This window comes from Schistocerca piceifrons, chromosome 1 (genome assembly GCF_021461385.2).
Source record: "Schistocerca piceifrons isolate TAMUIC-IGC-003096 chromosome 1, iqSchPice1.1, whole genome shotgun sequence".
NCBI classification, from domain to species: domain Eukaryota; kingdom Metazoa; phylum Arthropoda; class Insecta; order Orthoptera; family Acrididae; genus Schistocerca; species Schistocerca piceifrons.
The window spans coordinates 1,026,056,797-1,026,084,420 of record NC_060138.1 but is presented as its reverse complement, the minus strand read 5'-3'; the positions used below and the strand labels follow the sequence as shown (position 1 = coordinate 1,026,084,420).

At 40.1% G+C, this 27,624-nt stretch overlaps 1 protein-coding gene across 1 annotated transcript in view; it reads right to left on the bottom strand.

Moving 5' to 3' along the window:
* LOC124777334 (phospholipase B1, membrane-associated-like) overlaps positions 1-27,624 on the bottom strand; it is a 214,238-nt gene that overhangs the window by 94,307 nt on the left and 92,307 nt on the right. Inside the window, exon 6 of the mRNA XM_047252699.1 lies at positions 24,096-24,264. Within this exon, the coding sequence (XP_047108655.1) occupies positions 24,096-24,264 (169 nt within the window). The remainder of the gene's footprint in view (positions 1-24,095; positions 24,265-27,624) is intronic.

Sequence of the window (27,624 nt, the reverse complement as noted above, 5' to 3'; positions counted from 1 at the left end):
ACTTCCACTTCGTACCAGAGTCTATGCTGTTCTGACATTTCCTACCATATCAAAATTCCTTGCTAGAACCGGACTCGAAACTGGGACCTGACAAACTTTCACAGCTTCACTTCCGCCAGTGCCTTACAGGAGTGCTGATCCAGCAAGATATGCAGGAGAACAGTGAAGTCTGGAATGTAGGAGAGAAGCTATCGGCGGAAGCGAAACTGTAAAAGCTGGTCTTGAGTCATGCTTGGGAATCTCATTTGATAGTGCACTTGCCCACGAAAGGAAAATCTCCCAGCTTCGAATACCGTTGTGGCTCGCTGTTTTAATGTGTCGGGAAGCTTCACAAAAGATATTATTTGTCGTTATAAGTATACGAACAGTCTCTTCTTTGCAGTGGTCGTAATTGGTGTGCCTGTCGCGTCGGAGAGAAAGCGTTACACACCAACCTACACATGACCATCTACTAATGGCGCATCTTAAGTTAGTAAGATCAATGTCCGCATCACTGTCGGACGGCTCTGCTTTGTACATTTAATCCTGATCTTCTACCCTCATCCTTGTCATCTTTGTGTTTCTCTTTCCTCCGTTAGCTTTTAAAGTCTAATCTAAAAGCCATAAATTCAACTAAATACCTAGGTATTACAATTACGAGCAACTTAAATTGGAAGGAGCACATAGAAAATGTTGTGGGGAAGGCTAACCAAAGACTACGTTTTATTGGCAGGACACTTAGAAAATGTAACTGCCCTACTAAGGAGACTGCCTACACTACGTTTGTCCGTCCTCTTTTAGAATACTGCTGCGCGGTGTGGGATCCTTACCAGCTAGGACTGACGGAGTACATCGAAAAAGTCCAAAGAAAGGGAGCACGTTTTGTATTATCGCGAAATATGGGAGAGAGTGTCACAGAAATGATACAGGATTTGAGCTGGAAATCATTAAAAGAAAGGCGTTTTTCGTTGCGACGGCATCTTCTCACCAAATTCCAATCACCAACCTTCTCCTCCGAATGCGAAAATATTTTGTTGACACCGACCTACATAGGGAGGAACGATCACAACGATAAAATAAGGGAAATCAGAGGTCGTACAGAAAGATATAGGTGTTCATTCTTTCCACGCGCTATTCGAGATTGGAATAATAGAGAATTGTGAAGGTGGTTCTATGAACCCTCTGCCAGGCACTTGAATGTGATTTGCACAGTATCCATGAAGATGTAGATGTAGAAAGTAAGGGATAGACATTTTTAGATTTTGGAGGGCCGTGAATCTCATTCTTTAGGCCTTCAGTTTATCGGGCTTTCTAAAATGTCTAGCACAATGCCGCAACGAAGTGGTAGAAGGGAAAGATATTCAACCGCACTCGGTGACCCGCTAACACACAAAAACCTGTTTGTTCCTCACCCCAGCTCACCTCACCGCTGCAGCTACGGCCACGTAACGAACCGGTCAATTAAATTCAAGTGTTCTGCAACTTCACAGGCGCTGCACCAGCATCAAGATACGTTCACCTTTCACTGTTATACGCGGATTCACAACAGCTCGTGCATGGTGGTCTGTTCATCCTCGAACGATGACAAGGAAGTACGATGTGTCGATGTATACTAAAGAGTTGGGAGAACTGATTTTCTTTAGAATGATTGCATGCTGGCCGTCGAGTGCACTAAATATTATACTTTCCATAAACAACATTTCGAATTTTAAGTGTGTTTCAGCTGGCGAAGATGCTGAAAAACGACAGTTGTTAGCATTAGTAAAGTAAGTGCGAGCCAGTTTGAAGCTGGTTCCCACCTGTTTTTAAAATGTATGCGTTGCTAATATGTGTAGAAACCACGAAACCAGTTTCACGAAGTTTATTTGTACCTGTTGGATACCGATGGTGTATGAGACGAATGTGGACATAGGCCGTACAGCATTAAATATATTTCACTTTTTTCACTAATGCCGACGACGGCGGTGTTTTCAGCATCTATTACAATTGAAAATTACTTCAGAACCACAGTTGCAATTCTGAAAATTATAATGGAGCTGTCGAGAGTGAAGATATTGTCATTTTAAAAGTTTTACGTGACTGTAATCGAAACCTGTACCCTCGACCTTTACTGATATAACTCTGAAGGTAACTGTGCCTAATATATGGCAAAACATGGAAAGAAATGAATCTGCATTTCGTGATTTAATGTTTTATTTATTTTTTTCAAGTGGTCAGCTGCAATTACTCACATCTGACAGGTGCAGGAAGTGAGCTAATAGAAATTAAGGAACTCACAGGCTTAACCGATCAGAGATGCTTCCTTAAAAGTAAGCTGTAGGAAGTACAGCGTACGAGATCATAGGTAACAAGGTACCATGGTTTGACGAAGTACTGATTAAAATAAACATAAAATTCAACGAAATACATTTATTTGAAACCTTAAACAACTTCCGCAGATATAAACGCATAATTTTGACTATCAGACAAGGGTGACAATGGAAGAGAAACACGAAGTCATAAGAAAAATTAAATGAAATCACATCTGAAATGTCTCAACTGACGTGGCATTGGTAATGTGAGCAATGAGACCTTATAGTTCTTTCAGAAGAGATGATAGACAAGAAAAGCTGACAAACGAGGAAACTACATTTACGTGTGTGCCAGCAGCCAGTAAAGCAAACTACAGTAGAACAGCCATAGTAATTCGATACAACGAAAGAAAATGTTCAAATGTGTGTGAAATCTTATGCGACTTAACTGCTAAGGTCATCAGTCCCTAAGCTTACAAACTACTTAACCTAAACTATCCTAAGGACAAACATTACACTTGCTGAAACACAAGGCAGAGACAGTTATGGAGGCTAACACAGTCGATGACTAACAGTCACAACAGTTTCCTGAGCCACATTGTAACAATGAATCTGCCTTTCCGGTAGTGAAATGGAAACCAGAAATGCTTGTCTATAAATATCAGACGGTTCACAAAATTTCAACGGTAATCTGTAAGTTCAATAATTATCCAAATATGCTACGTATTTAATAGTTCTTGCCACGCTGAGTAACTGTAGGTAAACACCCTTGAAGGACTGTACCAAATTTACGATTGCTTCGGGTACTTCTTGCTTTCTTACACAATAATAAAGAATTAAAAACGATAACTATCTCCCAGTCGGTCCAATACGTTGACTATACAGTGTAAACCAAACACATTATGCGATCAGCCCTGAAGCCTGCTAATTTGATACGCACGACTTACCGTTCTGTTGAAGGGGAAACATATTGCATTTTCACGCCTTTTTCAAGAAAAGATTCCGCTTTCTCTCCGATTTATTCCGCTGTTTATATCGGTCATGAGACTTTCGACTGCTTCCCATCTCTAGTACGCGAGGTTCAACGCCCTGATTAGCTATAATTAAGGATTTCAACTCTTTTCCTCAGCGGAAAAAAAGTTTAGTTATCAGTGTGATGTTTACGTCTGTAGACTACCTCATAAATCTCTCCCTGTTCTTGCCTATATACTGTACCTCCAAATCTAATAGCTTCCCGTTAGATACATCAAATGAAGAGGAACTATCTCAGATTCACGATGAATGCGGTCACCATCTGTTTATTCCGTTATGTCATGTTCTGTAAATTCATTCTGAAGCCCATATCACCACACAAGGCTCAACCGTGATTGAACTGAAAGCCGGTGTTGTACAGAAATAGTGATCCACGTCAGTGGACTGCTACGTATATCTTCATTACATTTTCTTCGAAAACATTTTACACATTCAGCTACATAGTATTATCGCAGAACATTCGTACTTTCTCACCTTATGAACTACTAAGGTATTATTATCTCGCTGAACCTAAATATTTTGCCATTTGTTGTATCAGAATGGGTGCAAAAACTGTTGCACTAATTCAGTCACAATTTCAGGACAGTAGATGCTATTCTGCATAGAAGGTTAATTAGTACGAGCTAATTTGCATTCTTTTGTGTCGTTGAGATAACGAAAGCTACCGCCCACTCTCTCTCTCTCTCTCTCTCTCTCTCTCTCTCTCTCTCTCTGTGTGTGTGTGTGTGTGTGTGTGTGTGTGTGTGTGTGTTTTCTCTTTCCGGAATATTGTTACGATCTCTAGGTAAACAGTCACTCGACGCACATCACTGTACTTTTTATTGTTGAATATGACTGTGTTATGTTACTTCCTAGGCTTTATCATTGCTTCTGAAGTGAGCTAAACGATCAGAAATGCGAGTGTACTGTCTTTATTAATTTTATTTCGTACGTCTTGCACACTTTCACTGTGATATACAGATATTATACCCAGTTTAAATTAAGCGCATATCTTACTTCTACGTCACACTGTTCCACATTTTACCGTAATTACGTGATTACTCCTCCTCGTAATAATTTTATATACATCGTTGTAACATGCTTTTTTTCATTGTGCGGAAAAGGATCAGTAAAAACTCTGGAAGCGTTCCAAGATATCTTCGGAATACAGGACATATGGTCGCAATTGAGAATATAAACCACCATCGGCTGTGTATTGGAATGACGACAGTGAAAATTCGTGCCAGAACTGGACACGAACCCGGATTTCCCGCGAGCGGTTGCCGTAACCGCTTCGGCTACCCGTGCACGAATCATAGCCAGACTCAAACTTCCATATGTCGTCATTCACTTTTCACAACCTGCACTCGTACTTAACGTATATTCCTGTCCAGGAAGGACACATTTATTGGGAGTCGAGGGCCTGGCATTGATGAATAAGTACGAAATGTTAAATAAAACATAGTACTTCATAATACCCCAGACATTACCGTTTCATGACTCCGGAAGGGCTACGATCGTACTGCAGGAGAAATTCACTGGTGAACACTATGAAACACGCACATCACAATAAATCACCTATATGCCGACGTTATGGTCACCATTGGCCAAACGTTTAAAAGCAGACACACATAGACCCGTGTCCACTCACGTCGGAATTAACAACATAGCTCTTCCTCACATTTCCAGTTTGCACAGATTTCTTTATGATTCCAAGATAAGTTTGCTCTGGTGTGAATCAGAAGGAGTTCAAATTTTCCTAAGATATTTTTTCGTTATTAGTGGAGCCTCTGAAATCAGTATATTACATACAACTTATTGCAGTAAATAATCCACACCACATTGTCGAGTAGTTTCTATTATCAGTCGTGCTGCCCAGTAGTACACAATGGTTACTTAAGACGATAGATAATTCTTTTTTCGTTTGAGCTTTTACAATTGACAGTGGTGTCTATACAGTCACAAACACAGTAACTTTGTTTGAATTCAATTCTTTGATAGTCACGAACTTCGACTGGTGGGCCGACCGCTGTGGCCGAGAGGTTCTAAGCGCTTCAATCCGGATCCGCGCTGCTGCTACGGTCGCAGGTTCGAATCCTGCCTCGGACGTGGATGTGTATGATGTCTTTAGGTTAGTTAGGTTTAGGTAGTTCTAAGACTAGAGGACTGATGACCTCAGCAGTTAAGTCCCATAGTGCTTAGAGCCATTTAAATTTGAATGGTGGTTGTGATTTCAATGCAACGGATTACTCACAAAAATCGATCCAAAATGTCTAGGTATCTCTGTGATACTCTCTATTCTGATACGATAGAATAGTAATAATGTGGTATCTGGAACTAGGTTACACTTAACTGTGTACCGGTACTATGTCGCTGAGAATGAAGGAACCATCCTCACACTGACAACTTCTAGGACTAAACTGACTGCAGATAGATTCATTCCTAGTTCTTTCCGTCAAATCTGCTATTGAGGTGAGAATGTTGTTGTTGTTGTTATGGTCTTCAGTCCTGAGACTGGTTTGATGCAGCTCTCCATGCTACTCTATCCTGTGCAAGCTTCTTCATCTCCCAGTACCTACTGCAACCTACATCCTTCTGAATCTACTTAGTGTATTCATCTCTTGCTCTCCCTCTACGAATTTTACCCTCCACGCTGCCCTCCAATACTAAACTGGTGATCCCTTGATGCCTCAGAATATGTCCTACCAACCGATCGCTTCTTCTGGTCAAGTTGTACCACAAAACTTCTCTTCTCCCCAATCCTATTCAATACTTCCGCATTAGTTATGTGATCTACCCATCTAATCTTCAGCATTCTTCTGTAGCACCACATTTCGAAAGATTCTATTCTCTTCTTGTCCAAACTATTTATCGTCCATGTTTCACTTCCATACATGGCTACACTCCGAACAAATACTTTCAGAAATGACTTCCTAACACTTAAATCTATACTCGATGTTAACAAATTTCTCTTCTTCAGAAACGCTTTCCTTGCCATTGCCAATCTACATTTTATATCCTCTCCACTTCGACCATCATCAGTTATTTTGCTTCCCAAGTAGCAACACTCCTTACTACTTTGTCTCATTTCCTAATCTAATACCCTCAGCATCACCCGACTTAATCCGACTACATTCCATTATCCTCGTTTTGCTTTTTTTGATGTTCATCTTATATCCTCCTTTCAAGACATTGTCCATTCCATTCAACTGCTCTTCCAAGTCCGTTGCTGTCTCTGACAGAATTACAATGTCATCGGCGAACCTCAAAGTTTTTATTTCTTCGCCATGGATTTTAATGCCTACTCCGAATTTTTCTTTTGTTTCCTTTACTGCTTGCTCAATATACAGATTGGATAACAGCGGGGAGAGGCTACAACCCTGTCTCACTCCCTTCCCAACCACTGCTTCCCTTTCATGTCCCTCGACTCTTATAACTGGCATCTGGTTTCTGTACAAATTGTAAATAGCCTTTCGCTCCCTGTATTTTACCCCTGCCACCTTTAGAATTTGAAAGAGAGTAATCCAGTCAACATTGTCAAAAGCTTTCTCTAAGTCTACAAATGCTAGAAACGTAGGTTTGTCTTTCCTTAATCTTTCTTCTAAGATAAGTCGTAAGGTCAGTATTGCCTCACGTGTTCCAGTATTTCTACGGAATCCAAACTGATCTTCCTCGAGGTCGGCTTCTACTGGTTTTTCCATTCGTCTGTAAAGAATTCGTGTTAGTATTTTGTATCTGTATTTTTGTATTCGTGTCAGTATTTTGCAGGTGGGAATACGGAATTGAAAATCTCTATTTTCGAAGATATTACCAGAGCTGTTATAATATTCTCCACTGATACGACACTGCAGTGCCTGTGTCATTTTGAATGTCCAAAAGAAAAGGCACTGCGGCGACTACCGCCATTATGAAATTATGAAATAAATGTATTCGCCATTACGAATATGGACAACCGATGTTGCTGCTCGCGTTGGTCGAGATCGAATGACTGTTAGCAGAATATGGAATCAGCGGGTTCAGGAGGGTAAGAAGGAACGTCGTGCTGGATCCCAACGGCCTCCTATCACTAGCAGTCGAGATGACAGTCCTCTTATAGGCATGGCTGTAACGGATCGTGCAGCCACGTCTCGATCCCTGAGTCAACAGATGGAGACGTTTGCAAGACAACAACCATGTGCACGAACAGTTCGATGACGTTAGCAGCAGCATGGACTATCAGCTCGGAGACCATTGCTGCAGTTACCCTTGACGCCGTATCACAGGCAGGAGGGCCTGTGATGATGTACTCAACGACAAACCTGGGTGCACGAATGGCAAAACGGAAATTTTTAGGACGAATCCAGGTTCTGTTTACAGCATCATAATGGTCGCATCCGTGTTTGGCGACATCGCGGTGAACGCACATTGGAAGCGTGTATTCGCCTTCGCCATAATGGCGTATCACCCGGCGTGATGGTATGGGGTGTCATTAGTTATACGTCTCGGTCACCTCTTGTTCGCACTGACGGCACTTTGAACAGTGGACGTTATATTTCAGACGTGTTACGCCACGTGGCTCTACCCTTCATTGGATCCCTGCGAAACCCTACATTTCAGCAGGATAATACACGACCGCATGTTGCAGGTACTGTACGGGCCTTTCTGGATACAGAAAATGTTCGACTGCTTCCCTGGCCAGCACATTCTCCAGATGTCTCACCAATTGAAAACGTCTGGTCAATGGTGGCCGAGCAACTGGCTCGTCACAATACGCCAGGCAATATCTTGATGATCTGTGGTATCGTGTTGAAGCTGCATGGGCAGCTGTACCTGTACACGCCATCCCAAGCTGTGTCTGACCCAATCCCCAGGCGTATCAACGCCATTATTACGGCCAGAGGTGGTTATTCTGGGTACTGATTTCTCAGGATCTATGCACCCAAATTGCGTGAAAATGTAATCACATGTCAGGTCTAGTATAGTGTATTTGTCCACTGAATACCCGTCAATCATATGCATTTCTTCTTGGTGTAGCAGTTTTAATGGCCAGTAGTGTACATGATGGATGTACGAATACAGGCTGTAGACGCATGATTAGCGACATATCGATATTTGGGTCTAGCAGTGAGTCGAACACTGAGAGCCAAAAGGTAAGGCGACCGCTCGCGGTAAGCGGGAATTCCGTATTCGAGTCCAGGTTGGTTGGTTGATTTCTGGGAGGGGCCAAACAGAGAGGTCATCAGTCCCATCGGACGAGGGAAGGATGGGAAGGAAATCGGCTGTGCCCTTACAAACGAACCATCCCGGCATTTACATGAAGCGATTTAGGGAAATCCCGGAAAATCTATATCAGGATGGCCGGACGCGGGTTTGAGGTGTCTTCCTCTCGAATGCGGGTCCAGTTGTAAGTAGGCTGTTTATGTTTTCTCTATGTAAGTAGGCTGTTTATGTTTTCTCTATGTAAGTAGGCTGTTTATGTTTTCTCTATGTAAGTAGGCTGTTTAGGTTTTTTATTGGTAACGCCACCTCTGTATGACAATCACTGGCTGTGCTGTGTGCAGTCTGTGGCTAGTTTGCATTGTTGTCTGCCATTGTAGTGTTAGGCAGCTGGCTGTGAACAGCGCGTAGCGTTGCGCAGTTGGAGGTGAGCCGCCAGCAGTGGTGGATGTGGGGAGAGAGATGGCGGAGATTTGTAATTTGTCATGAACTGCTATATTTATATATGATGATATCGAGGTAAATACATTGTTTGTTCTCTATTAATATCTTTCATTTGCTAACTATCCCTATCAGTAGTTAGTGCCTTCCATAGTTTGAATCTTTTATTTAGCTGGCAGTAGTGGCGCTCGCTGTATTGCAGTAGCTTGAGCAGCGAAGATTTTTGTGAGGTAAGTGATTTGTGAAAGGTATAGTTTAATGTTAGTCAGGGCCATTCTTTTGTAGGGAATTTTGAAAGTCAGATTGCGTTGCGCTAACAAAATATTGTATGTCAGTTTAAGGACAGTCGTGTATAATTGTTAAAAGGGGACGTTTCATATGTCGACCCTTAGCCTAGGATACCTCACTGGAATCTTCTGATTTTTCTTGCAGTTTGTGTATTTAGTGTAGCTTTTGTTTATTGCTAGCGCGTAATTGTAGAGAGAATCTCCTTTGTAGTTGTAGCCTTTCATTGTTGTACAGTAAAACAGTTGTGGCATGTATATAGATTTGCACCAAGTATTTCGCAGCTGTAATTAACTAGATATTATTTTCAGTGTTATGTTAATGTGTTCTCTTATTTTTGCTCTTCAAATTGTGTTTTTCTGTGTTGTCGTGTGAAATACTGTGACAATAATGGCGTGTGAAAAACGTAATACTAGGCTCCAAAGTAAACTGAGAAATGACAGTGAAAATGAGAGCAGTGTGTTAGCGCCACCGAGTAATGAATTAACTGATGTTCAAAGTAGTAATTTGGTAATTGTGCATAGGGAAATGGAGCGGGCGGCAAACAATGGCGTGGACAGTGAAACAATTAGTGAAGAGGGAAGCATTATCGATCGATCGGTCGGCAGCAGCTCGCCTCAGGAATCCGAAATGACAGGACACAATTTCGCAAATACTGTAGATTCAGGTTTTGGGTCATCACCGGTTTCTCAAATAAGTCAAGACACATTTTCTGCTTGTCAAAATGTGAATGTTGTCGGTGCAAATGCACTGCCGAAAAGCGTAGAGAAACAGATTCCAGACACTAATACATTATTATTGCAATTAATGCAACAAATGGAACAAAATCAGAGACAAACACAGCAAAAGCTTGAAAAGTTAGACACAATGGAACAACACCAGAGACAAACACAGCAACAGTTAGACACAGTGGAACAAAATCTCAAAAAGTTAGACACAGTGGAACAAAATCTCAAAAAGTTAGACACAATGGAACAAAATCTTCAAAAGTTAGACACCACACTTGAACAAACACGTGAAGATTTAACTAGTGAGTTACATAACATTGAATCGAAATGTCAAAAAGTCTGTAATGACGTAAAATCACAAATTTGTGAGCATTTCCAACCTATTTTTTCGCGGCATGAAAATGCATTACAGAATCATGAAGCAGCCATAAAAGAACTGCAAACTATTTTTCATGAAAATCACAACACCTTGCAAGCTAAAATTGACTCAGTTGCATCTACCGATTCGGTTACGCAACTTGCAAAAACTCAGGAAAACTTAAAGGTCACAGTAGACACGATTGCAACACAAATGGACACTCTGAAACTTGGTTCAGAAAAACATACAGAGGAAATGATTTCACTATCGGATAAAGTAGCCGAACTTTCAGATCAGTTCACTAACTTATCTACAAAGGTAGATGATGATCTGAATGACACAACACCTGTAGCCTTCACTGACACAGAAGAGTATGAACAAATTAGAAAATTCAAACAAAATCAAAATCAAATCAATACACAGTACAAAAGAGAAATCCGGGAAGTGCAAGATCAGTTGGCACAAGTAGTACAAGAATTACGTATTTCAGAGGACACTCGCGCCCCAATACGGGAAGAGGGACATACAAATACGGAACAGACACAAAATAACAACACAGGGCACTTCGGAAATTGTGAAAGAAGTTGGCAAGGTACGCCGAATTTTGAGATGGAACCGCCGAAACGACGTAACTATGACCGAGATGCTACTCGCCAACACGATGATTTTGACTATAAGCTGTTCATTACTACACGTAAATTCAAAACATTTAAGAATTCTGGCAACGACATTCATCCACAAGCATGGCTCCATCAATTCTCTCATTGTTTTCCTCCCAACTGGTCATTAGAACACAGATTAGAATTTATGTGTGGCTACTTAGAAAATGAACCAGCTGTAAGAATGCGATCGGTCATTCACGATTGCCACAGTGAAGGAGAATTTTACCATGCCTTCCTCTCAGCATATTGGTCTCAAGCCACACAAGACCGCGTAAAACATGGCATCATAATGATGAAACATTTCGAACAATCTGAATTCTCCAGTCTTGTGAAATATTTTGAAGACATGTTGCACAAGAATCAATATCTTTCAAACCCATACAGCCCCTCAGAACTCATCCGCATTTGCTTACTCAAATTGCCTGAACATTTACGACATATTATTTTAGCAGGACGTTGCAAAGATGACATTGAAGCATTTCAGGGACTGTTACAAGAACTGGAAAGTGATACTGACAATCGCGGAACACAGGAGCACAACAATTACAGATCACATCAGTCGCAATTCCGCGATGAAAGAAATAATAACTGGACGCGACAAGGCTATTCTCACAACACATATCGTGACCAAAACAGACACCACCCGTATGACAACCGTTGGCAGTGTAGTAATAATTACAGGGAAAGATCGCATTTCCGTAGTAATGACTATCACAGAGACAATCAGAGAAACAGACAATATGGGAACCAAAACAATTATTACCAGGGGAGACAGAATAACTTCAGACGCAACAGTTCAGCGCGGAGTTACGATTCAGGGAGAAATTCTCCGCCACGTGACCGACAAGGAAGAAACTACGGATTCTACCGAAATGACGACAGACGATATGATCATAACGACAGACGTCAATTGCATCAGAACTGGCGGGATTCAAACAGAGCAGGGCCCTCTCGGCAAGGCGAATTTGTAGAAGTTAGGTCTCCTAATCCCAATAACGACGCGCGCCAACAAAGAGACAGACAATGACTCGCACAGCAGGCAGCCGCGTGCGCCAGGTGGCTCAGAGAAAAATAACATAGACGCTAACCTTGAGAAAAACTCCAGTATTCTTTACCGACGTATACCGCCTGACAATTGCATTCAAGTTGAAACTCTGCGTACTAGGAAGAGTAAAGGTTTACACCACATTTCTCATGTAAAACCATTTATTGACAGATAATCTGCCTTTTAACTTTGTCTTTGCCATAAAACGTTTCACTTCACGTTACTAGTATGCTTTAGAAACTGTTACCATGCAACAATGTTTGAAGTTCAATATCCAACCAAGAACCAAGAGAAATTATTTAAACAGAAATTACGAATGCATTGTTATTGCGAACAGACGACACAGTGTAATTGTGTGTGTACATTCTTGCTTGTTAGTTGTACGATTAGAACATTTACCAGTACTGCTAATGAGATTTTAATGCAACATTTTGGTTTACTTGAAAATACATTCCGGATTTAAAGTACTTTCTGAGAGATACCAGATGACACAGAGTTTAGTTTATGTGACAGCTACACGATTTTTATCACGACGCTACTAATGAGTGACAATTTACAATGTTGCTTTTGCAGTGTATCTGTTTTATATCTGCACAGTTTTCTGAATTCTTCTAGGAAGAAAAACATGTTTTAGTAGTAACTTTTGTGGTATAGCAACAATGAGACAGCCTTTTTCGTGGCATAACAATACGTTACTGTACAGTACTTTCCTCATCACGGCAATAAGCGTAATAACTAAGATATCTATACGCAAAGCATTTCACTTTTGTGTATCATGAGGTAAGTACATTGACTTTAGCAGAACTTTGCTTACAGAGGACGATAACTACGACAGTTCCACAAATTATCTTACAGCAAGACGCGCATTTAGCGCTACAGGACACGCATTTGAGTGATTAATCTTATACTTAAAACACTTATTTTCAAAGATTTTTTAATTACAAAGAAAGTTTTCCGTGATACATTTCATTCCATTGCTGTAATTTGTAACACCTGAGGGTATAATTACATTTTATCCTCAGGGGGGTATACGCCTACTTTGTGTACCATGTGTTTGGCAACCACAAGGAACCCTAGCTAATATGGTATTTGCTTATACAACTTTACACATTGGTACCATATTTCTCTAACACACAAATTACACAGCTATCTGATCATGTAACTGAGAGATAAACTTTTTTCATTACATCAGTAACAGATGTTTACGCAATTACACAGTTGGATAACTTCACACTTATGAAATTGTATTTTGTCTGTACTGTGTGAACTGTTCATATTTTTTTTGGAACCATTGTGATACTATGAGAGCTTTGAATGATATATTTGGTAAGGGAGCATGATTTTAAAGTACGTTTGAGGCAGATGACACTTTTGACATGAGCAGAGAATTTTTTTAATTATTGGAGGAAGCTACGACGATTTTGAGATTTGACTGAGGTGTTATGATGTTATTTTTACGACGACGATGTGTATTATGCTGCTGAGGTATGTTTATGATTAATAGGCTGATGCTATATGAGTTATTTGATTATGATACTTATCTGTTATGATGCAATATTGAAGAAGTGTCGACGAATAAGGTAAGGAGTAATGAATAGTGGGTAGGGACTCTTGATTTGTGAAACAGGATGTTGGAAACCAAGAATCGTACTTTAGAATTATGAAATGTGTGTACATGTGTGAATCATGTGTGAATGTATCACAATGCCACTGAAAATTTTTTTGGACACTGTTATATTCATAGGATTTTGTTTCTACACATTTGTTACGCAAATTTTCGACCTGTGAAATTTTGTATATATGGCTGTCACTGTAGCGGAAAACTGCTGTCGTAAATATTTCCGTACGAAAGTTAAGTGACCACCTGCACATAATGCTTCGTGGGCACCCAGGTGTGTCAGACGCCTGGAGAACAAGCCATTAGTGTGAGTGCCACGTCAGAAGCACAGGTAGAAAAAAAAGAAAGGGAAGGCCATTGTCCGCGCTACTGACATCTCCTTGTTGAAAGCATACTGTGGAGCTCGTAATTTATTATATTTACTGAAATGCCTAATGAAACGATGAGAAACATTTCACAGCTATTGGCTTGCTAGTTAAGAAAAATGCCATATGGCTTGCTTTATGTATTTATTTACACATTTTGTTTAATATCAAGTTTCTAGCTGCACTGCAGCATTGGTTAAAATAAAATTTTATAGATGTACTAATATAAATATTTTCTGTCTACAGATCGAGTATATAATAATTTTTTTCAAAAAAATGAGAGAGTACAAAGCGACATTTACCTTCACAGGAACTGCATTCATCATTTTCTTTTCAAGTACTTGGTAATTTCTTTTGTAGAATAAATTGTGATGCATAACTCTAATGTTAAGATGTGACATAGGTATTAGACATGGCCATTTTAGTGTAATATTTTTTCTGCTTGCGCTATGTAATGTTTAGGTATAAGTTGCTGCTGTTTGCCAGGCATAGTGTTATTGAATTTGACTTTTGCTAATTTATACTGTAGCTTGCTTTGCAATTTTCCATTTTTTTCATTGCTGTTTATAATAATTGTTTTACGTGCTGCTGCATTGCCTCGTCCCTTAGTTTAGCATCTGAGCTCAGTAGATTTAAGTTAGCTTAAGAGGGGGTAGACTATAGGAGAAACTGACTATGGAGAATAGGTAAAGAATGCATTGCGAAGTTATATAAAAAGGATTTGGGCCCAAATGAGTATTGTACAATCAGAAATAATTATTTTGAAAGAAATATGCACAGAATACAGAAAGCAGGCTTAGATAGGACTTTTTGGAAATAAATAATGAGGTAAGACATACGTGAAATAAATACAGAAAGCATGCTTGGATAAGATTTTTTTTGGTGGAAGCAAAGGTTGAAATAAGACGAAAGATCTATGGAATGAAGTTTTGGGATGGACTGCAGTACCAAATGTTACACTGAAAACGAACCCTGTCCTTTCCTTTTGTGTTATCCCTCTATGTGTTTGTGTACCCTTGTGTATTTGTTTTCTTCCTGTCTCTGTGTAGTTTCATAGAATTTTTTCTTCTTTTAATATTAAGCTACATTCACTATGATGAGGAATACTGTTATCCTCAAATATAATTGGCATTAATAATATGTTATTTACTTTGTAAAGATGTTAGACATTATTCATTCTGTTTAAATGCCCATGTGTGAAGTTGATGTTTCAATAATTATTCTGATCTTCTATGTATGTACTCATGTCATAATTCCACTGATGTATATGTTAGTTCGATTCTTTTGTAAAGCCTGTACTACAAATGTTATCTGTATTGTTATGTTCTTTAATGATGTATTTTGTACCTTTGTTATTGTATTCTTCTGTTATAAAATTGTAATTGTCACCAGTTCATGATATTATTAACTTGTAAGTTCCATTTCACTGCACACGTTTCTGTTGGTCATAGTATATGGACAATATGTGAGAAGTAGGGACTGATAGTGTTTGCACGTGTGTTGGTAATTCAGCAAGGGACTGGATAACAGCATTGCTGGTTCTAAGGACAATTAAAAGAAAAACTTTCTGAGTGCACAAGTGGTGGTTTATGGACTTGCTATATTCTCTGCAAGAATCTTCGATGGTGATTGTGCACCTGCACAGTCGCAACGGATGGCTGCTGGCCGTCTCTACCAGGACTACAGTGGGTCTGCACCTCTGGTGGCCCACCAATACCATTATCTCTACCAGGACTACAGTGGGTCTGCACCTCTGGTGGCCCACCAATACCACAATTTCTACCAGGACTACAGTGGGTCTGCTCTGTGATGACCTAACTACCAATATTCTTCAAAACGTCGACTGACTCTGCTGTGGGTTTACTCTGTTGTGGCCCATTACCTGTCTGCATGTCGAGAGTCAGCACTGTCTTTCCGTTGGAAGGTCAACACTGCTTCTTCAAGACTGCATGGAAATCCACTACTTCTATGTGCATTTTCTTTTACTGCTTGGACTTTGAGAAAAACTCTGCATTTTTACTGTGATGAACAATGTGGACTGTCTTTATGGACTGTGAGAAATTTTGATCTTTTGACCAACATAATATTAATAAGTGTGTGCATTTTATATCTTTGTTACTGTAATTGTGAAAAATTTTTGTCAAATCTGTATTGGCCAGTGCCCAACACCATTTGTAAAAATTTTTGTGGGGAGCATGGGGGCTATGTAAGTAGGCTGTTTATGTTTTCTCTATGTAAGTAGGCTGTTTATGTTTTCTCTATGTAAGTAGGCTGTTTATGTTTTCTCTATGTAAGTAGGCTGTTTAGGTTTTTTATTGGTAACGCCACCTCTGTATGACAATCACTGGCTGTGCTGTGTGCAGTCTGTGGCTAGTTTGCATTGTTGTCTGCCATTGTAGTGTTAGGCAGCTGGCTGTGAACAGCGCGTAGCGTTGCGCAGTTGGAGGTGAGCCGCCAGCAGTGGTGGATGTGGGGAGAGAGATGGCGGAGATTTGTAATTTGTCATGAACTGCTATATTTATATATGATGATATCGAGGTAAATACATTGTTTGTTCTCTATTAATATCTTTCATTTGCTAACTATCCCTATCAGTAGTTAGTGCCTTCCATAGTTTGAATCTTTTATTTAGCTGGCAGTAGTGGCGCTCGCTGTATTGCAGTAGCTTGAGCAGCGAAGATTTTTGTGAGGTAAGTGATTTGTGAAAGGTATAGTTTAATGTTAGTCAGGGCCATTCTTTTGTAGGGAATTTTGAAAGTCAGATTGCGTTGCGCTAACAAAATATTGTGTGTCAGGTTAAGCACAGTCTTGTATAATTGTTCAAAGGGGACGTTTCACAGTGTGCTAACCACTGCTCCACCTCGCTCGGTCGAGTCTGGGTCCGGCATAAATTTTAATTGTCGCCATTCCATTCAACAGCTGATGGTTGTTCATAATCGCAGTTTCGAATACATTTTGAGTTCTCTGCTATAGCATGTGCTTCGGAAAAAAAAAGAAAAGAATGGCTCAATTGGCTCGCGACTTAACTTCTGAGGTCATCAGTCGCCTAGAACGTAGAACTACTTAAACCTAACTAACCTAAGGACATCACACACATACATGCCCGAGGCAGGATTCGAATCTGCGACCGTAGCGGTCGTGCGGTTCCAGACTGTAGCGTTTAGGACCGCTCGGCCACACCGGCCGGTTGTGCTTCTCAATTTGTGGCTCTATAGTATTCACAGTTCTATAAATAATTAATCCGCAGTATTTCTTTCAGGCAAGCTAAAACACATCACGGTTAAACCTTTATAAGAACAGTGGCGCCACACAAGTCTTTATCTAGTTAGTTACATGTTCTTTCGATCATTGAAGGATTCTTTTATCGAAACGATGTGGAACGAGTCAGTTTACAGGATGTGTGTACGTGATTAGTGTTATGAGATCAATTAAGACATTATCATTTTATTTCTACACTTAAAGAATTTTTTTTACTGGTTACCAATTCATTAACAGAAATTCTTCAGTAGCATGGAAGGAGTGACCCCAGGAGAAATTATTTTGAATTAGATTTAAAACTTGCTTCGCTAGCCATCAGACATTTTATGTTATTGGACAAATGATCAAAATTTTTATTGTTGCGTATTGAACTCTCTGGGCCACTGATAGCTTTAACAATGGGCAATGATGTAATTTTTCTGTCTAGTATGGTAGGTATGTATATCACTGTTCTTCTTATATTGTATGGATTATTTTTGGCGAATTTAAATAGCGAATATATACATTGTGACGGCGCAGTTAAAGTGCGTAGCTCTTTGATGAGGTACATACATGACGTACGTGGGTGCTCACCACATATTATTATTACTGTTTTCCGCTCGCTTTTGTGCAATTAGCACTTCCCTTCTAAGAGACGAGTAACTCCAGAAAATATACTGCTCGCTTTTGTGCAATTAGAACTTTCTTTCTAAGTGACTAGTTAGCCCAGAAAATTATTCTATACGACATTATTGCGTGGAACTATGCTAAAAATGTCCGGAGGTTGATACTCTTGTTTCCAAGATTAGGAAGTGTACGAATTGCAAAAGTAGCTGAACCTAATTCTTCGAGAAGCCCAGTGAAATGTATTTACCTGTTTAAGTACACTCAAAAACCTGGAGCAATCTACTCTACTTCCTGACGCCCGCTCATGTGGTATATCAATTGTTGGTGTGACTCCACTTGTTGTACAGAACTGAGTGTAGCGGTATTTCTTTCATAAATTTTTCTCCTGGCGGCTTTTTTGCAGGGCTGTAACAAGATGACGTAGTGTTCAAGAACGGTTACTGACCTGCATAATAATGAAATACTTGGTCAGTCACAGTATGTATTTTACTGGACAGATGTTACTATATCCACTGACCAAACAAAACAGTTTTAAAAGGTTAGAAGATCGCAAGATGGAATCTTTTTGAAATTAATTGAAGTCACTTAATTGTTTCATCTGCGAGATACTATTAGAGTTTAAGTTTTTATCGTGTAAATGGTACACTACACGCCTAGTCAAGTTTTTGTTTAAGTAACAGGTTGCTAAATGTTACATTAGGCTGTTCATGTAATTCACAGAAGTACATTATATTACCTGTAGAAGAAAAAATTACATTGAACGTTCCATATAGTTCTGTCATCAGATCATGCTGTATGTCACTGGTCAATTTATTTTTTTACATAGATAGACTTAGTTCTTTTTACGGATGTACTACCAAGCCGAGCAAAGAAAAGACAACAGAAAAATACAGTAAATGTTTTTCGAAAGCGATTAAGTGACTTCACACTGACAGACTAATTCCAAAGTTAATAAAATAAGGACTTTGTCAAAAAGTGCATCTCCTGCAGTACATGTAGTATACCAACAAAACAAAAAAAAAGTGGTAAATTCTAAGTTCTTGGGTGTTCAGCCTAAGCTGGAAAAACCATAGGATAGAAAGAAGCTTATTTAGACGGTCGATAACGACTGACACGGGCGTTGTAGTATCAGTCCATTTAGTAGACTGATGTAAACTTTATTATAAAATTAATTTCTAACTCCATGCATACAAAAATTAATAAGGTTCAATATGAACTTTATTTTCGTTCATGCAAGTCTTATTATTTTTGGTAATGTATTCATTACGCCAAATAATTCATTGGAAAATAGTAACTGGAAGTATGCGGAGATTCACAAATGTACAGCTTGTGAGCAATTTTTTTAAGCAGGTACAAATATTAATTAATATCTTACAGTACAGTGATTTACTGCTAAAATTTACTGCCAGTCTGAGAGTAACATAGATGATTACCGGTAGAATATTAAACGAAAAACGTATGTAGACTACTCTAGAATAATCTGCAGCACCGAAAGGAATTAAAAAACCATTTACAATAATCCTTTTCGATCCCATCACGATATCATATTTCTGTCTTGGTTCTACCGAAGGTTGTCGGGTGATTTACCTTGGTTGTGAGGCAAATTCCATTTTCATATATTCTCGTCTGGGACTGCCTGTGCCCTGTAAACAGCTGGTCCAGATTTAGGAGACCATAACAGACCGTGAATCTACATTGCGTCAACACTCGAAAGATATTCGAACAGTCCGCTCTGTGCGTAGGGGTACAAAATGGAAAGTGTTAATGAGAAAGTTGTCAGAGTACATATAAATCCTCCCACTGTTGCTATGGTGAATCAATCTTAATGGTAAATTTCCAGTAAGAAAAACAGTCTTGGTTGGAAATGACACGAGAATCTTTATTTACGCGTTTCGGTTTTATGAGGTATCTTTAGAGTTACTTCGGGGAAGGCTTGCGGCAATGCTTAGATAGCACCCTGTGCCAGCCTCTTCATCTCAGAGTAGAACTTTCAGAAAGTACTCAATTATTTATATTGATAGTATCTAGATGCATCCTCGCTCACATATGGATATTGATGCATATCGGACATGTCCGACAAAACAGAGAACACATATCAGTATGTATATATGAACGATGACGACTCTGGGATGTCTCGATACTTAGTGAATGCTACGAGCTGTGGCTACTAGTGGCTGGGGGAGGGGGGGGGGGGGCGCTACTTGCGTGTGATAGGCTGAGAATTTGGGAGTGGACGGGAAGCATCTTCGAAAGGCTGAGGCAGTTAAGGCAATCGTTCTAGAGAACCGGAGCATCCGAGTTCGATTGCCGATCTGGCACAACGTTTCGACGTTCACCACTGATTTAGTTCAGTGCCTGCATGCGGCCTAAGTCCTGATTTCTCATAATATACTCTATTATTTGTGCACACATTCCAAACTCTGTCTTGTGCTACAGTATTTACTCTTTACAACTCCGTTTAGAACCAGAGTACTTATTGCCTGACGTCTTAACGCATTATTTTTATGTTTCTTCTTCTTGCCAGATTTCCTCTTACGCTCTTTTTCGCCGATTCTGCGGAGAACTCCCCCCCCCCCCCCCCCCCCACATAAGTTTCAACGTCAACGTAACATCACATTTCAGACTCTTAGATTCTTTTCTTTTCCTCCTTTTTCACTGTCCGTGATTTACCTCTAATCACTGCTGCATTCCAAACATATATTCTGAAAATTTCTTCCTCAAATTAAGACTGATTTTTGATAATCTGGAACTTCTTTTGGCCAGGAATGGCCTCTTCACCTTTGCTAGACAGCTTTTTATCTTCTTCTTACTTCGTCCGCCGTGTGCAATTTTCACTTTATCTACTTTTGATCTCCATTTCTGATATTAAGATTTTCGCTTATCTCATTTAAGCTGCTTCTCATTACTTTCGCCTTTCTCTGGTTTATTCTCAAACTATATTCTATAATCATCAGACTGCTCACTCCATCCAGCATGCCCTGTAACTTATCTTCACTTTCACTGGGGATAGCAATATCATTAGGGAATCTTATCATTGATATTCTTTCACCTTGAATTTTAATCCCACTCCTGAAACTTTAGTTTATTACTGCCATTGGTTCTGCGACGTACAGTTTGAACAGTAGTAGCGTTACACCCTTTTTAATCCGAGCACTTCGTTCTTGGTCTTCCATTCATAGCGATCCCTCTCTGTTTTTGTACATATTGTATATGACCTGTAATATCCTATAGCTTACACTTATTTTCCTCAGAACTACGAACGTCTTGCACCATGTTACATTGTCAGATGCTTTTTATAGATCCTCGAACTCTACGAACGTGGCACGATTTTTCTTAAGACCTTATATTGTAATGAACCGCAACGTCAGAACTACCTCTCTTGTACATTTATATTTTCTAAAGCCTGTCTGATCGTCACCCAAGAGATCTTCAATTTTCCTGTCCGTTTTTCTGTACATTGTGCTCGTCAGCAACTTGGATATATGAACTGTTAAGCTGACTGATTGTGCGATATTTACCACATTATCCAGAGCGACCACATAAAACAAATAGTGCGAAAAGCACATGACAGACTCAGATTCATAGGAAGAATCTTGAGGAGATGTAACTCATCCACGAAAGAAAATTAATGGCTTATAAGGTGCTTGTTCGACCGATTCTTGAGCACTGTTCATCTATCTGGGTTCCTTGGCAGATAGGACTGATACAAGAGGCACGTTTCGTCACGGTATCGCTTAGCCGGCGTGAGAGCGTTACGGAGATGGTCAACAAACTCCATTGGCAGACGTTACAAGAGAGGTGTTATGCATCACGGAGAGATTTACTACTGCAATTACGGGGAAGCACTTTCCGGGAAGAGTCGGACAACGTATTCCTTCCCCCTACATACTTCTCACGGAGTGACCACGAGGAGAAAATTCGAGAAAATAGAGCCAATACATACATACATAAATCCTTGTTCCATAGATCATGAATACGACATTTCGTAATGATGCTGAACGTGTCACTTTAACATACATTTTCTTTAAAAAAATAATTAATTAAATAAATAATTTTTTACAGTTACTACTTTATATCTAATAATTCAGAAAGCCTTTTCATTTGCTTTTAAATGTCTATCTGCTACACTTTCAATACTATTTGGCTAATCAGCAAAGATTTTTGTGGCAGCATAATTTACCCCTTTCTATGCCAAAGTGATATTTTAATCCAGAATAGTAATATCATCCTTTCTTCTAGTGTTGTAGCTATGCACTTCGCTGCTATTTCTGAATTGGGATAGGTTATTTCATTAGTGAATATTTGTATTGCGAAGGTATTGTGAATATCCAGAGTTATTTAAATAAAGGTCTGCAAGGTGATCTTGGGTGGGCTCCAGCTATGATTCTGATTGCACACTTTTGTGCAATGAATACTTTCTCTCTTAATGACGAATTGCCCCAAAATATGATGTCATATGAAAGAAGCGGATGAAATTAGGCATAGTAAGCTAATTTACTGATATGTTTATCACCAAAATTTGCAATAACCCTAATAGCATAAGTAACTCAACCTAACTGTTTCAGCAGATCATCAATGTGTTTCTTCCAATTCAACACACCCAGAAATTTTGAGTATTCTGCCTTAGCAACAGACTTCCGTTCATCGTCAATATTTATCAATGGTGTTGTGCCATTTACTGTACAGAATCGTATAAACTGTGTTTTCTTAAAATTTAGTAAGAGTCAATTTGCATAGAACCACTTAATAATTTTCTGAAAGAGATAATTTGCAATTTGGTTAGTTGATTCTTGCATTTGGGTGTGATCACTATACTCGTATCATCAGCAAAAAGACCTAGCTTTGCACCTTCATGAATATAGAGTTGCAAGTCGGTAACAAATATTAAGAACAATAAGGAACACAAGACTGAACTCCGTGGGACACCATTCTTGATACCTCGCCAATTGGAGTTCCGTACTGATTTTTGCGGACTACCTGTACTGTTAATGTCAACCTTCTGCATTCTTCCAGTTAAGTATGAATTAAACCATTTGTGTACTGTCCCACTCATGCCACAATACTTAAGCTTATCTAGAAGAATTTCATGATTCACACAATCAAAACCCTTTGAGAGATCACAAAATAACCCAATGGGTGATGTTTGGTTATTCAATGCAGAGGCTTACCGACAATCATTCTTCCCACGCGCTAGTCGCGGGTGGAACAAGGTTGAAGGGCTCAGTTAGTGGTACAAAAGTACCTTCCGTCACACACCATTAGGTGGCTTACGTAGTATGATGTAAATGTAGATGGAGATTTTATCTATCCTTGAAATCTTCGGTATTGTGTGGATTACATTTTTCCGAAAGTTTGGTATTACATCTCCAGTCACATAGATTCTACAAAGCAGCTTGACTAGTTGTATGGGTGCCACTCCCCATACAAATTTTTGAAATTCGGAAGGAATGTTATCCATTTCTTCAATCTTATTTGAGTAAAGCGTTATAATATCCGTGAAACTGTGACTACGAACTGCATCACCTATGCGAGCTTCCATATCGACTCCAATTTTGTCTTCTGTCACGTCATCATGCAGTTCCTTCCTCTTTCCACCTACCTGCTCTTTCCTCTGCGTGCACCTCTTGCCTTTACTTCTAATTTCACCGAAGGCTGTTTAGGACTTTCTGTTTGATGTACCTGTTCTTACAGCGACCTAAACGACGTAAGGTATCTGACGGACAGACACCAGTGTTTTAGTGTGTTGGTTTTAGTTCTTAATTAGTTGACTTTATGAAAGTGTTTACATTCTCAACTGACGGCACGCATTCCATTATGTCCAGTCATCGAGCTACTGTTCCTTCTGAAAGGAATGTTGAAACGAATATGTCTTACAACGTATAACTGTGTGGTGGATCGGGTCTCGAATCCAGATGCTTGTTGAAGCATGTTGCGCACTCCCATTAAACTTGGTGTACACATTTGTTAGCCGTTTGATCACTGCTTGAAAGAGAAGTTCCAGAAATGAAAACGCAGTTCTAACAAGGGAGTTTATCGTGATTAAAAGATGTTCAAATTCAGAGATTCTGCTAAATGTCTAGTGCTGAATCACACATTTGTTTACAGGAATTTGCGGAGGCTATACGCAGTTTAAAATGAAGTGATAAGTGCAAATAAAGACGTGCCATTTATGAAGCACTTGTACAAAGCGACGCTTGTGTTTTCTTGGCTACCTGGATGCGCTGACACCTTTTAAGTCGTGGTAGCACCTACCGAGCGCGTGTCCCTTCTGGCTGAAGTGGAAGCAGTCGTGCGTCAGGAAGGAGATGTCGATGGCCTCCTTCCGCCGCTGCTCCGGATCCGCGGGCGTGTTGAACGCCTTGAAGAAGGGCTGCAGCACCACCGTGAAGTCGTCACGCGTGTCGTACCTCCCGCTCGCCACCTGCGGGCAAGGGCGGAACGGAGAATGGAATACAAAACGTTTCAGAAGTGCAGTTTAACCAAGCGCAATAAAGAAATTCATAGTTCATGGTACGTTTTACGGACAATGGACGTAAATAAATATTTCTGCGTCAGCATGTGTTTTCAAGTACAGGTAATAATTAAGACTTTTTACTTTATTCGTATATTTTCCTTATATTTTTACTAACGATGGACTTTCAGACCATGGCTATAGTAGGTTTAGCGTTGCCGCCACAAACGGCGGTAATTACACAATGTGACCGGTGGCAGCGCTCGTATGGCGCCGGAGGAGCAAGGAGACGGCGATGTAACCGGCCGCAGATTAGGCGGAAGACAGTTCCTTTCAGGCAGCCACCTCGAACGAACAATCGTCAGCTGATTCAAAGTCGCTGAATACAATACACACAGAGCTGCTGTTAAACCTGTCGAGGCCTAAGGTCATGGTACACGAAACTCTTTTAACATTTCGTCCAGAACTGTGCTGGATATCTTCAGATGTGTTGCTGTTTCTTTGGGTCTTGAGTCGGCAAGCCTCAATGCTGGGGCAACGCTTCTGAAGATCAGCGCCGTTCTGGAAGTCACGTTAGGAACAGAAGAGTTTCGTGGACCACGACCTTATACCCCTAAAGGTTTATCAGCATCAATATCATCTGCTCGTGAAAGACTTCATTCTATCACGATACACGCTGCCAGATAAGAAGAGCGAAGCACCCGGGAGGAGTGAAGGAAAATGAAAAGTTACATCACGTTCTGAGACGGCATCTGAGGTTATTTCAGTTATTAAAAAATCCAGTCAAATTTAAAGACATCTTAGTAATATGAGCCCACCTGTCTGTATGACACTCCACCTCCTCTGGCTTGGAACGGTGCCATACATCCCCTCTATCCTCTTCTGAGGCAATTTGGTTCATAACTTTTGTAACTAGTCCTTGATATCCTGTATATTGGCACAGAGATGGAGTTAACGTCTGAGTTGTGCCATCGGCAACAGAGGTACGAATTCCAGTGGCCATGGGTTTACCTCCACACCAGTCAGGCATGTTCAATGGCGGGACGCGCAATGTCCTATTAATACATGGCTCGACGATACTATCGCATGAGAGATAAGACATGGGGACGCAGGATGTCCTTGACGTACGTTTGTGACGTTTTGCATTCCCTCAGTAACTCCCATCTGTGACCTGAAGTCATAACCCGAAGGCTGCTACAACATGCCTCCAGGAGTAACACCACTGCGCCGCCACAAATGACTGGAAACGTGGGACGTCTCCCCACATTCTCGCCAATTGTGGCCAGCCATAACTGTGCAGAACCACGGTTTATCTCCGAAAACAATGTGACGCCATTCACCAGCAATCCATGCTTCCCTGTCACTGCACTACATCGAACACAGCCTGCGGATGGGACTTAATTCCCTAGTCCGGCTGCTGCCGGTTTATGACCAGTGGTGCGGGATGGCACAGAATATTGCAGGGAGTCCATTACTTGTGCTCGAATGGCAGGTGCAGATGTGAAGGGGTGCACGGCACTGCGATCCTCCCTTGGGCTGGTACAATTTTGTTGACTGGAATCTTGATGGCTCAAATGGTTCAAATGGCTCTGAGCACTATGCGACTTAACTTCTGAGGTCATCAGTCCCCTAGAACTTACAACTACTTAAACCTAACTAACCTACGGACATCACACACATCCATGCCTGAGGCAGGATTCGAACCTGCGACCGTAGCGGTCGCGCAGTTCCAGAATGCAGCGCCTAGAACTGCTTGGCCACTCGGGCCGGCGACAAAGTTATCCAAAAATTTAACTCTCATAAATTAGTAGACCGAAAATCTAAAAGAATGTGGGCCGCGTGTTTCAGCTTCATGAAAGCTTCATGAAAGTATCGCCGATAGACAAGTCATTGATCGGTTACCGTCTCAATGGAGCGCAGTTTCTACTGTACCAGCGTATTATACTTTTGAGTAGGGGAAAATGTTCAAATATGGAACTCGTTTCAAAATTTAGCCTCTAACCAGCCCTATAATAGAACTTAAATATATTTTCTTACTTCATTTGGAAGTTAAAGCACTCACTCTGTGTGTGCTGCGGTTTCTTTCTGAAACTACAAAAAAATTTCCGGGACAGTAACGTTTTTCCAGACATGAAAACTGATCCAGGGTACAATATGGCCATGTAAGTAGGAACAAATATTCTGCTTAAATTTAAAAGTGTTGGAATCAAGAAAATCTTGTCAATACTCTACTTAAAAGAGTATGCGTTAAATTATTACTCTGCTGCATGCCCATAATCAGTAAGTCAAATTAAATTAATAAGTAGTATTATCAAAAACCAGTTACAAGCTAAAACAATTTCGAAGTAGATCTTGTTGGCAATTAAACATATTTCCATTTTCAGTACAGTCATTTATTAGCAAACAACACGTGTTCCATGGTGAAGAGACCCCCTGTTTCAAGGCACAAGATGGAGCAGTACTGACAAAGTTTGGCTTAACCGTTCACACGTTATGTAGTTAGTTTTAAAAATATACAGAATTTTCCTCACTATAAAGTACTGTAACTGAGGAATTAGTAATGTCTTCAAAATAACCTCAATGTATTATACATTATTTTAATATGTAGAAGTAGTATTATTTACAAACGCTGCACGGAACACAATCTCACGTCTCACTACAAAAAAAACTGTAGAAAGTGCCAAAAATTGCTTATAGCGGTCACTAGGGAGTGTTCCTTTATGTGGCACTAAAATCTATCACTAGACTGGAACACCGACTAGGAAACACTATGTGTTCCTAGATACACTACCCTCCAGGTACAGGAAACTCTTCTATTTGGAGGTAGATTTCCCGGTATCGAGGACTTGAATGCACACATTATTCCAGCAGAATACATTTATGGTATAACTGTGGCAGTAAGAGTTGAAACACTCTTCCAACAGGAGGGTAAGCATATTGCTCAAGCACTGTCCGATACTGAAGACGAACAAACCAATAAAAAGGTTCTAAGAAATAAGCAATACCATCACCCCATTTACTCATTAATTATTGGTTCAATAAAATATCAACAAAAGTAACTATCATTTATGTCTCATCAAAGAGAAGTCTTTTACATTCTAATGTTCGGGTAGGTGCTAGTGTTGGTGCGGGAGGGGAGGAGACCAGGGCATTAGCTAACATATAACTGAACTCATGGACAATGATCTGATAAAGGTTTGGTATCACTGATCTAAGCGGACTGCAATTAGTTAATAACAAAATCAAAAGCATCAACAATTTTAGTTAGATAAAATCTAGTTTAAAAAAGGAAGGAAAATCAAATGTTGAAATTAATTAGTAACGGTTAGA